Source organism: Giraffa tippelskirchi, chromosome 2 (assembly GCF_054371585.1).
Source record: "Giraffa tippelskirchi isolate mGirTip1 chromosome 2, T2T-mGirTip1v1.2.pri, whole genome shotgun sequence".
In the NCBI taxonomy this organism is placed as follows: Eukaryota; Metazoa; Chordata; class Mammalia; order Artiodactyla; family Giraffidae; genus Giraffa; species Giraffa tippelskirchi.
The window spans coordinates 81,309,835-81,323,294 of NC_137276.1; the positions used below are offsets into that span (position 1 = coordinate 81,309,835).

Sequence of the window (13,460 nt, forward strand, 5' to 3'; positions counted from 1 at the left end):
AGGAATGAAAGAAAGTATTAACTTTAGTGTTATAATGTATGGACCAAGCAAAAGAATCAATTTCATTGGCATGCATAGATGCCTAAACTAATGGTTAATCGTGAAGAGACAAAGTATGTAGTAAGACTTTTAAATAAAATAGCAACCTGGATATTGTCCTTCTGAAGGACATCTAGATCACCATCAACAGGAATGTCAATCACACTATTAGTAAGAACCAGAAGGGCTAGTTCAGAGCATAGTAAATGTTAAAATTTTAAGGTGATGACTGTATTTTCATGTACTTAACTGTATGCAATTTCTTAACTGCTCTAAGTAGTATAAAAACCAGAAGTTTGATACTTTCAACCCATGTTTTTTCAAAGTTCAAGCTACTTCCTCTGTCTTCAAACATACCTCTCATACTTCTAAACACTTAGGACAACACTTACGGATTACCTATTATCTTTAAGATTGTGTGTTTCCGTGTGTGTGTGTGTAACATCAAAGACACAAAGGTACAAAATTAAAATTTCAGCTCATATAACAGCATACAGCAAGCATAGGGTTTTTAAAAACATTGTTAGCAACTCTCATAAAATAATGCAACTCCCTAAATAATAATAATAACAAAGCTAAAGCTGTTAGAGTCGAAATATCCTTTTTGCATTTTAATCTCAAACTGTTTTATGGTTTTAAATATAAGGTTTCTACAGTTCAGGAATTTTCAATGGTATCCAAAATTTGATACATGTAACTGCTGCTGTTTTATAAACTGATGTACTGAGAATGTTGACTTTCTCCTAGGAAAACAGTCAACAGTTATTCTAATTTTTATTCTTCTTTACTTTCCTAACATGGCTCCTGAAATAATATCTCATTATACTATCTTCTCTGAAGAGATGATTAACCTTGGAAAAATCTTTATTAATAAGATGAAATAAAATTATGCTGAAAGATAAAAATTTCTCTCCAAATTATGAGTAGGTAGAAACTGAAGCATGCTGAAGATTTTATTACTTCTGAAGTCTGTGATACTGAAAAGAATAAAATTATTGAGTCCCTAACTTGGTGAAAAGTTTCAGTTAAACTGAAAATATATATTACACATGCTATTCTTTTGCTCAAAGTCAGGAAATCCTCTCAGAGTGGCATATTGAAATGAAAGAAGTATCTATCTATCTTCTGATATTATGTTCATTGAAATGTCTGAGTCTGATATTTACCCTCTATAAGAATTAGGCTATTTTTAATATAGCAAGTTTCCTTTATACATTGAAACTCTTGCTTTTCTCATACATACTGTCCTAAAACTACAGAATCTTTCAGTCACAGGAGTTGGACACGACTTAGTGACTAAATCACTATTCATCCTTAAGAGGATCCTTAAGGTCTTAATGTGACTGAAAGATTCTGTAGTTTTAGGATAGTATGTATGATAAAAGTAAGAGTTTCCTAATGTATAAAGGAAACTTGCTATATATTCAAAATAGATAACCAACAAGGACCTACTGTATAGCACAGGGAACTCTTCTTAATATTTTCCAACAGTCTAAATGAGAAAATAATTTAAAAAATAATAGATGTATATGTGTGACTGAATCACTTTGCTGTAGACATGAAACTAATACAACATTGTTAACCAATTATACCCCAATAGAAAACAGAACTTTTTTAAAAGTAGCAGATTGTGCTACTTTTAAAATTTAATTTAAATTAAATTAAAAATTAAAATTAAAATTTAATTTAAACCATTAAATTTAGCATAACGACATACTCAGTTCTCCCAGAGGCACTATCCTCAGGGATTCCTAGTGCTTCAAATGACTTTCATTTCATTATATGTATCCTATTAAACAAAACATACACAATCTGAACCTTTTTAGGGACAATAGAAACATTAACAGTCGTTCCTCAGTATCCGCAGGGGATGGTCCCAAGACCCTCCTCCAACACCAAAATACAAGGATGCTTGAGTCCCTTGTATAAAATAGCATAGTATTTGCATATAACCTACATGCATCCTCCTTTATACATTAAATCATCTCTAGATTACTAATAATACAGAATACAATGTAAAAGTTATTTACAAATTTGTTGAGGTATGGTGAATTCAAGTAATACATTTTGGAACCTTCTGGAATTATTTTTTTCGAGTATTTTTGATCCCTGATTGGCTGAATTCATGGATGCAGAGCCTGCGGATATGGAGGGATAACTGTAATATTTCCTAATATCTCCTGATACAAGAAAACTCATTTAAATACATGAACAGGGTTTGGGGTGGGGGGGTCACAGAGGAATCAACATAAACTTAATCCACTAATTTTTTAATCAGAGAGAGATACCAATGGATAGAATTCACAATATTACTCTATTTACTATTAAAACTCTTTTAAAAACAATATTAAGATTTCGGTACCCGTTTAAATCAGTCACACTCACCTAGGGGGAGAAAACAAGTATTTTAACAAAACCTGTTGTTTCATTTAAACATGTGATAATACTTGTCCAATATTCCTGAAGCTAATATTGGAGCTGTATTAATGATGTGAAAATGTTGAGTTCTAGGGTTATTGAGGTCAACCAGAAGAAATATTGCTGAGAAGAAATATGCTGATCATGCTGCAAAATGCTTGCTTTACTCCAGGCATTCCTAGAAACCTGTTTGTCATCAAAGCTGGAAATTCTCCAGTAAATCTTAGGACTCTCTGGACTAACTGTCTTGCTAATTAACTGTCTTGCTAACATGTTAAAAACTCAGTGGAAAACAGGAAAGCTGACAAAGCCTCTAAATGATAACTATTTTGTGCCTCCCTTCTGGAATAGTTACTTGAACTGAACAGATCATTGTTAGCAGAGTTTAATGATCTTGTTGTTTTAAGAGTCATTAGCTATAGTGTTACTTCCTTTTCAATGAAAGTGTTCTAAGTAGAAGGCTTTAAGAATTTTTTAAAAATGTGATTCTCATCAATTGTGAGATAAGTGGATACTATATTTTTCTTAATCTCAAGGGGAAAAAATGTAAAGTTTGGGCTATTTGTGAATGTAAGAAAATTCCAAACTGATAGCACTTAGCTCATTGCTAAAAGCATCTACTTAACTTATCTATTCTTTAGACTGTAGTCTTAAAGGTAAGACCTGGTTGGTTGATTCATTCTGTCATAAGATATTTATAAAACAGCCACTATGTGCCAGACTTCTTCCTGGTCTCTGAGGATACAAAAATAAGCCTTCAAAGAGCTGAGTTTTGCACCAGAGAGAGAAGTTAATCTAGTAACTCACCAGGGAGATTCAGGAAAAGTACATAGAGCTAAGAGAATGTTATAATAGTAGAGAGAGTATAATCAGAGAGGTCAGCTATGATTTTCCAGAGAGAATACTACTTAGGTTGAAATCTGAAAGGTGGGTAGTTAATCCTGTTATAGATGTGAGGGACTGGAGAGGTGCATATATATGATCCCTTTACAGTCAGTAATCAGGGATGATGCAAATGGCCTGGGCAGATATGAATATGACACTTTCAAGAAGCAGAGAGAAGACCACTTAAGTTGAGGTATCATAAGGAAGCAAGAATTCTCTGGGAAACAGGGATGGAGGGGTACACAGGAGGCAGACTATGAAACACTAACCAGATTAAATGGCTATATCAAGAATTCTGACCTTAATTCTAGAGAAATGGGAAGCCACTGGCTACACAAGCGTGTATTCAGTTTTGAGATCATTTTTTGCTTTGTATTGTTTTTTGGAGGGGAGGCGGGGGATATGATGGTTTTGGAACACAGTTTAGAAAGGCAGGAGGGAGTTCTGAGAGCAGGGTTAGTTCTCAGAGGCATACAGGTGAAAGATACCTGTAGATTGGCTTAAATTGGGAGCAGTAAAGAGGTAAAGAAATCTTCATTTTTTTATCCTCAGAGCCTAAGAGAATGCCTCACACACAGCAAATATTTACTGAATGAATGCACAAAATGAATGTCATTAAGGCATTTGATTTATTTTCACATGGAAAAAGAAAGCCGTTAAGAAGTCCTGTGTCACCATTGCTATTCCTGTTGGAGTTAGGGTTACTCGATTCCACTTCCTCTAAAAATAACTGAAAGTCTTAAATAGGCTATAACAGTAGAAGTTGAGTATTCTCTAATTGCCTTAAAATTAGGCAGTTAGACAGTCAGAATTTCCACTTAGCATAAGTGAGGGAAAATGGAGGCATTAAAAGCAGTATTTCGTTAGTCAACAATGTGTCCCTGAAAATGGCACATGGGATTCTTATACCTTGTCAACCTGCCTGGGTCTTAGCCAGTCCTAACTGATTTTCCAAAATACAAGAACTTATTTGTTCCAAAATACACCAACTTATAGTTACTAGCAAGAGTTTCAGAAGTCAAAAGGGAAGACTAAATATAAAACTGTTGCTGTTTAGTCACTAAATTGTGTCCAACTCTTTGCAATCCTATGGACTGCAGCCCACCAGGCTCCTCTGTCCATGGGATTTCCCAGAAAAGAATACAGGAGTAGAATGCCATTCTCTTCTACAGGGGATCTTCCCTACCCAGGGATTGAAACCATGTCTCCTGCATTGGCAGGCGGATTCTTTACCACTGAGCCACCAGGGAAGCTCTATATATAAAATAGATGCTATTTTACTTACTATTTTTTCCATAAAGTATTTTACAGGTATACCAGAACTACTGTTAATCTGGGAATATGGCTTGTTCCCCTTTTTTAAAATCCTACCTTTTTCTAAGATAAAATGAAGTGGTTTAAAGACCTTCAAAAGCATATACGAGGCACAAAAACATGATTCATCTCTTTAATTCTTAGTGTGCTTCAATGCATAGAAAATATTTTAAAGTAGGTAAAAGATAAAGTAAATATAGAAGTCTAAATTTGAGGAATCCTCATTTTATACATCAGAAAAATTTCTGAACTAGAGATGAAGTTTTAGAGATATAATTATAATCTGGCAGCCACCTGGGAATAAATATTCCATTGCTGATCAAACTCAGCTCCCCACAATTACCACCATCAGGACAAGAGTTTTGTCTCCTGTTTTTTTTAATGCTTCCTTCTTATCACTAATCCCACCTTCCTGACATGTTTCAGATTAATGTATTTTTTTCTATATTTTTTGCTACTTGACACAAGCCCAAGTACTTCTTTGTTAAACTCAAGTTTCACTTCTGTCTCACTTTATTCTTCAGTTAGGCCATGAACAATTTTTTGAACTAAATACAGGAAAAACATTTTGATCATCAGTTGGTGTCTCCCAGAACACAGAAAAAAATAACGTAAAGATAGGGTGAAAGAAAAAAATAAGAGATTAATATGTCCATATACAAAAGACCACTGTATATATGCTGTTAGGTCTCTTTTTCTTTAGGAAAATCCACAATGGTATAATTTTTTTTTTTTTTTGATACATCAAATGGTCAATACTTGGGACTTCCCAGACAGTTCAGTGGTTAAGACTCCATGCTTTCACTGCAGGGGGAACAGGTTGATCCCTGGTTGGGTAACAAAGATCCCACATGCTCCATGATATGGCCAAAAGATAATAAAAGTTATTTTTTTTTTAAAGTAAATACTTGAATTATACCACTTCTGCTTTGATGTGCAAATACTTAGATTTTAAAGGCTTCATGGTGCATGTACTTTAAATAGCTAACTGCCCTAGTTTAGTCTGTATGTAATTTGATTCATCTAAATATAAGCCGTACAAACAAGACTAAGAATACCCTAGACTTGAAAGTGGTACGATTACAGTTGACAAAGCACTTTAACATTCATCATCTCATATGAGATTTATAGATCTCTAAAGTTAGTAGTCATTTTAATCTAGTTTCAAAATGAAAAAAAATAAATAAATAATGCTCAAGAGAAGTCCAGATCATTCAACTGGTTCAGTTACAAAGAGGGGACTTACATACAGGTTTTCTGATCAAAGTCCATTATTTTCTTCAGGACATCATGTTAATGTCTAAAACCAAGCTATAGCTATAATATGTAAAGTTTACAAGTCTAAGACCTAACATGCTAACATGTTGACAAGGCTATATTATTGTTGAATAATAAACACTTCTTGACATTTGTATTGTTTTACAAGCAAATGCCAAAGCAAATTTGAAAAAATAATGTGACACTAATAAAATGCACATTAAAATATGCTTTCCAGATAAAGACACACAGTAGTTCTCCAATAAATCCCTGTTAAAAATAAAAATATTTGTATTTAAAGGCAAAAGGATATGATATACAATGCCTAGATGAAACACTAGAATCACAGATGAAATGAGTTTTAAAATCCAGTTTTCTCCTCTGATTATTGCAACAAGTTACAGTATGCATTTATCTTCCATTACTGAGCCCTTAATGTATTCAAAGAGAAAAAAGGAGATTAAACAACAGGTAAAATTAATACATGGTAATGAAAGTCTACATTAGTAGACTGATAGGTTAGTTTAAATATGGTTCCTTTGCAGAGGGTTATAAACTGCAAAATGGCACGAGGTAGGCTTCTGGGATGCTGAAAATGTTCTATGCCTTGAAGTGAGAAAATGGGCAAGTACATGTAAAATTCCAGCAAGCTATGTCATCATGCTGCTCTTAAGATTTGTGTACTTCACTGTATATATGGAATACCTCAAAAAATTTAAAAAGTGAAGTTATAACAAAATGTAACATTGGAAACCAAGAGGTTAAAATATGTAAGAAGCTAGAGATAAACAACAGAAAGTATTATGAGGTCCCCATCAGAGGTAGATATAATTAGACAGTATTCTCTGAAAACAGATGGAGAATTTTTGAATACATAATTATTATGAGAAGGTTAAAGAGTACATGAAAGTTCTGTCTGAATAATTTACATAGAAGTTTTTCTAAGTTGAAGAGAACTCAAAACAAAAGGCAGTCAATTGGAGATCATTCTGAAGGCAATTTCCCCTACTTTTAGATAACTGAAACATTAATGCAAAAACCTAGGCAATTTATGGGAACCATATCTTAAGAGTACCCAAACGTTGGATATAATATTAGAAACCAAATACAGCATTAAGTAGTCATATCCAGAAGCTATCTTTTCTCAAAAAAGTGTAAAGAATGTAAAAATTATTTGCATATATATATATATACATACACACACATATAAATGTGTACATGTACCTATTTCTCAGTTTACCCATTGTGGCTTTTATAGAAATAACATAAGCCTTAGGTTTTTTTGTGAATGGACTAGGACTTATAAATCTCTATAAATACACTCAATGTCTTCTTACTGAAGTCACCACAACGCTGTCTCAAAATCTAGAGAGCCTTGAGCTAAAATCTGCCTTGGCAGTTTATGAAAGCAGATGCAGGAAAGTGTAAAAAATAAACTCTGCCAACTGCTATAGTCTTAAAGCCCCACTGCAAGAAGAGTCTGTGAAAAGTGAGTGACTGCCCTGCACGGCTATTGGAAAGCAGTGTTTGGGAACATGAACTTCAGCTACATGAATTCTCAGAAATGAACAAAAACTGACTACTGTGGGGTTTGGAGGTACCAGAGAAGTTGCTTTTGGCAAATCCAGGCCTGTCTCTATTATGAAGTTCCAATGTCTGGAATACAGTCAACATGCAAATTTGTAGTCAAGAGCACTGAAAAAGTAAGTGCAATTAAAAACTGTGGATGGGTATTTAATCTATCAGAGATAACCAAACACAAATTCAGAGGCCCAGTTTTGCTTCACCCCTCTGAAATAAAATAAGGTTGAAACTGCCATTTTCATTCATTTGATCTTTAATAATATAAGTTTGTGATTTTCAAGTGTGCTTTGGACTGGTATACAAAGTTACGGTCTTCAATTTTACTATAGGTAATGCTACTTATAAACAACCTTGAGGACCTTACCTTGGCCTATGACGACCATGCATGCAGCCATGCAAACATGCATTCATGCAACATAGCAGCACACAACACAGTGCAAAAATGGCAAAGAAAACCAAGTGATGGCCATGCTAGTATTTGTTTAAGGGTCTCCTTACCAAATAGTGAAATCCTATGCCTGACAAGAACTCCAAGTTTGCAGAATAGGCTGAAGACAAAAGAAAAACAAAAGAGAAAAGGGAAAGGGGGAAGGGAAGGTAGAAAAAATAGGGAGAAATTAAATTCAAACGAAATAAAACAAAAAAAAAAGAAGAAGAAAAAAAGAAAAATAAACAGCTGATATATGAGCCGGAAAAAAGCAACATGATGTCACGCAGAAAGAATCAATTCTCTGAGCAGAATGTGGAGTAAAGGTATTAAATAAAGAGTCTTTGAGTGCATATCTTTAACAAACACGGTTAAAAAAGCACATATTATAAGTAAAGGAACCAAAAAAAATTTGAAAGCAAAGCTAATTAATATAAAAGCAATCTATACAAACCCCACAAAAATATAATTACAGAAAACCATAAGGAAAAAAATTTAATTTCATCTGTACCAAAGTACTACTGAAATTCTAGAATTTTGTTGTTGTTGTTGTTATGGACATTATTTAACAATGGAAGTATGCTGCTTTGTACACAAAATGCTACTTTTTGTATGTTTTCTCATTTGAACTTTCCTTCTCCTAGACCTTGACCATTACCCCATACACATATACCAAAGTATCCAGTGAATTTCACACAGTGAACTAGAAAGAGAATTTAAACAATTTATAATCACTCAAAGAAAAACATTACAGCTGTTATAACTTACAGGACTTTGAATGCTAATGCATGAGTCAAAAATATATCTCCTCTAGAGTGAGTTCCCAGGTCTTTGTGCCCTTCCTGGCGCTCACCAACAGAAGACTCCAAATAAGGGTGCCCAGCACTCAGCATGATGGCATTGCTGTGCACTAATGCTCACATCAGAACCCAGAATCTGGGCAGTACCCGGTCTTGTCCTGTCTTGTCTGTCACCAGGAAGTCTGGTGAATTTCTTGTTGGGTCCTATTTTCAAGAACATCTCACTTCCATGTTACAACCCCTTCTAAACATCCCTCAGGATTCAGCTCAGGACATGTTTACTCCAAGAAGCCTTTTCTAACACCTGGTGCTCCTTTACCACTCCCAACCCAAGCTCACAGAAGTCCCCTCCCAGCCAGGGGCCATTTGCAAATATCTATCATGCCTCTTATACCTGACATTATTTTCACATATATCCATACTCTTTTGAACTCTTAGACAGCACAGGAGTTCCACAGTTAGAACTTACCAAAGCTCCAATTTTGAAAATCCACTTGTATAGCACCACCTATATTCAGCCTGATTTTTTCAGTCATGGTAACAGCTATGTTCTGACAGCCTTGTCCTCTCTTGCCATCTTTGCCATCACTACCAGGGTACAGATAAACACGCTCAGTACTGGGGATATAGACTATGCCATGGAATACAGTGCTGGTTACTGCTCACGGCAGAATGGGAAAAAGGAGACAGAATCACCTTTTTGATGTTGACCACTTTCACAGTAAGTTTTGCCCATTATTTCTCACTTCAGTAACAATGTAATATAATTTATTGGTGAAAAGTAATTATATAGGGCATAAGGTAGCTTTTCCAAGAAAATATTCATCCACAAGTGCTTAAATGACTTTGAAGTCTTAGGAAATCTCTTATCAGTGCTCATTTTTTTTTCAAACAATGATCTTGTCAAGTAGACATTAGACACAAGATACAGCCTTAGTCCACTGAGCTGCATTATCTATCTTTAGGCTCTAACTGAAATGAACGAAGACAATAAAACAAAAGCACCTTTCTCCAGGTATCCTCATTCACTGAGCTTTCTCTGTGTTAAGTCAATAAGGATCTGTCCCTGGGGCTTCTCTTGTGGTCCAGTGGTTAAGACTCCAAGCTTCCACTGTAGGAGGCATGGGTCTGATCCCTAGTTGGGGAACTAAGGCCCTATATGCCAAGTCGCAAGGCCAAAAAAAAAAAACAACCCATAAGGATATGTCTCCATCTGAAGAGTGTTTACATCTTAGAATTGCATACATTTTGGATTACTGGAAACTACTCTATTTTAAGCGGTATCTTTTACCTCTTACCTTCTCTAGTATTAGGGTGAAACATTCTGAGATGATGTTGGATTTGTAATACGCAGATTATGTTGTAACCTGATTAATCTAAACCTGGGATGTTTTGTGATGATTGGAAACAGAATTGCTCTGTATCCCATCCCATTGGATCACATTTATGTCTGAGAATCTGTCAGAGAAAAATGACTTCTTATGATATCAGCTGTTTCCTAACCATGTGCTGTTGTTAGCCGCTCAGTCGTGTCCAACACTTTGCAACCCCGTGGACTGAAGTCTGCCAGGCTCCTCTGTCCATGGGGATTCTCCAGGCAAGAACACTGGAGTGGGTTGCCATGCCCTCCTCCATTCCTAACCATAGCTATTCCTAACCATAGCTATTCCTAATTAGTAACAGATGTGTCACCAGAGAGACCTACAGATATATGTTGGGTTGGCCAAAAAGTTCATTCCAATTTTTCAGGACACATCATATAGATGGGAAAACCTGAATGAACTTTTTGGTAAACCCAATGGAAAGCAAGGTACTCAAAATAGACAAATCATGTCTCTCCCTTTCTGTGCTATCCCCTTTCAGGGTGTAGTTCTCGTGTAAACTCTAGGTCTGACTATTATCAGCGCTAACCTATAGTTTCTTTAAAGTACTTTCCATAATCCTGTTACTCTTTCCCTATACCCTTCACTACTAACATACTTAAGAATTCAAAATGCATCTGCAGCTTCTTGCCTGACTCTCTGCCTTGTGAGTGTCCTTTCCACCCCTCATGGCTTCTCCTTGAAGTTCTCAATACCCTCCAAATAGTTCATCTAATAATCTCTTTTTCAGTCTCCGTCCTGCAGAGCTCTCCACAGTACTCGGCATCATTAACTACTCACATCTGTGAAACTCTGGTTTCTGTTTTATAGTATTATTTCCCACTTCCTTGCTAATGAATTGTTGTCTCTGTTCTTCAAATACCCACTTCTGAAAACCCTCCAAGTGTTAACAATTCTCCGAGTTTTGGTGTTCAGCCCTTTCAGCTTCTCCCCGCTTCTCCCTTGGCTTCCTCTTTCTTTTCAAGCTTCAAGCATTAGATGGGTATAGATTGTCCCCAAATACATCATTTCTTGCCCTGATCTCTCCAATACCAAATACCTATTTCTCACTTCCTTCTGTACACTTCCAGCTAAAATGACCTGTTAGCACTTACTTCTTCTTCCAGAAACACCGGTTTAACCAAATTCAACCTCTTCTCAAAATTGTGTCGTGCTGTGCTAAGTTGCTTCATTCATGTCCAACTCGTTGTGACCCCATTGACTGAAGCCCAACAGGCTCCTCAGTCCATGAGATTCTCCAGGCAAGAATACTGGAGTGGGTTGCCATTTCCTTCTCCAAGGGATCTTCCCCACCCAGGGATTGAACCCATCCCTCTTACATCTCCTTTGGCAGGCAGGGTCCTTACCACTAGCACCACCTCAGTTCAGTCAGTTCAGTCGCTCAGTCATGTCCAACTCTTTGCGACCCCATGGACTGCAGCACGCCAGGCCTCCCTGTCCATCACCAACTTCTGGAGCTTATTCAAACTCATGTCCATAGAGTCGGTGATGCCATCCAACCATCTCATCCTCTGTCGTCCCCTTCTTCTCCTGCCTTCAATCTTTCCCAACACCAGGGTCTTTTCAAATGAGTCAGCTTTTTGCATCAGATGGCCAAAGTATTGGAGTTTCAGTTTCAGCATCAGTCCTTCCAATGAATATTAAGGACTGATTTCCTTTAGGATGGACTGGTTAGATCTCCTTGAAGTCCAAGAGACTCTCAAGAGTCTTCTCCAACACCACAGTTCAAAAGCATCAATTCTTCGGCACTCAGCTTTCTTTATAGTCCAAATCTCACATTCATACATGACTACTGGAAAAACCATAGCTTTGACTAGACAGACCTTTGTTGGCAAAGTAATGTCTCTGCTTTTTAATATGTTGTCAAGGTTGGTCATAGCTTTTCTTCCAAGGAGCAAGTGTCTTTGAATTTTATGGCTGCAGTCACCATCTGCAGTGCGTTTGGAGCCCCCAAAAAAGTCTGTCACTGCTTCCATTGTTTCCTCAAAACTAGTTCTTCTGAAGTATCTTGCTTTCATTAGTGACACTAGCAGTGTTCCAACCACTCAGCACAGAAACTCCAGCCCCACGTTGGCCTTCTCCTGTTTTCCTGCCACAAGACTCATTACAGAGGCACGTTGGTTTCCTTCTTCTGTGTTTCTCACACCCAGCCTCTTTCTGCATTAATGTCTCCTCTGCATTCCCAGCACTTTATATATGGCTCCATTGACACTCATCACAACGTAGTACACGGCCTAGCTCTATATGTATGTGTCTACTCAGCTCTACTTCTAAGTCCATTAAAGCTAGGAACCGTGCTCTCATATCTGTGTGTTTATCCTCAGACCGAGGATAGCATCTTGTACCCAGCGGGCATTCAGAACACTTGCTGAACAAACCCAAGGGTAGCATCACCTACTGGAGGCATCACTTCTGTTACAACAACCTGCATCCCTGTCATAGATCTGAATGGCTGTTGTGGTCTCTTAGCCATGCTACGCTTATCAATTCCACTTTTGCTGCCAGGCTGTTCTCAATTCTTCTATTTAAAAAGCATTAATGGCTTCTTAGTGCTCATGAATTGTTTAAAAAATGTTTTTTTAAAAAGCAAAATGAAATTTTATTCTGGCAGTTACTATCAATTACAGTTCCATAAGGAATCTATATAACCTATATTTCCCTTAAATGACCCAGGTTCTACTCTTTATGTTGTTTTCTAGAAAATAGCCCCCTTTCTTAATCTCTGATCTGCATATTTTTTAAGATCACCTTTGACTGTCATGACTTCCATACATCTCTAAGCCCATCCATACCTATCCAAAGGAGTCTCACTTTATTTGGAATCCCATAGCACTGCTTGGCTTTCTGCTATTAGAAGTATATATATGTATTCCCATATACTTAGCCACTGCCATGTACATCCCTGAAGTACGGAGACTCTCGTCTAACACATCTTTGTGGATAGCAGAGCAAGAAATGCTTGATATATAATTTCTAGTGCCAGAAGGTATTCAAACAACTAATGGGAACAACTTGGTTTTAAATGTGGAAAAGTTAACTTAGACCCACCCAACTACTGCTACACACAGCTATTAAATCATGGCAATGCTCATTGTGGGTATGAAGCTATGCTTGTTTGTTCACAGTAGCAGGGTCAGTTTTTTTAAATCTATTTTATTATTTTTTTTCTTTCTTTTTTTTTTTTACTTATTTTATTCACTAAAGTAATACTTTATTACTTATTCATTCACCTTATTCATTTTTCAGCTCTGATATTTTCTCTCTCTGAGCTTAAGTTCAACCTATGTTTGGCACAAAAGTACTGTGAAGAAATCAGTTACTTTTCCTATTACATCTCTCATTTCTGTGTGTTGG

The 13,460-nt window shown here is 36.4% G+C and overlaps 1 protein-coding gene across 1 annotated transcript in view; it reads right to left on the minus strand.

The window, feature by feature from the left end:
• Positions 1–13,460, minus strand: part of RYR2 (ryanodine receptor 2) — an 849,571-nt gene that overhangs the window by 164,842 nt on the left and 671,269 nt on the right. The window contains exon 63 of the mRNA XM_081569302.1: positions 7,996–8,045. Within this exon, the coding sequence (XP_081425428.1) occupies positions 7,996–8,045 (50 nt within the window). The remainder of the gene's footprint in view (positions 1–7,995; positions 8,046–13,460) is intronic.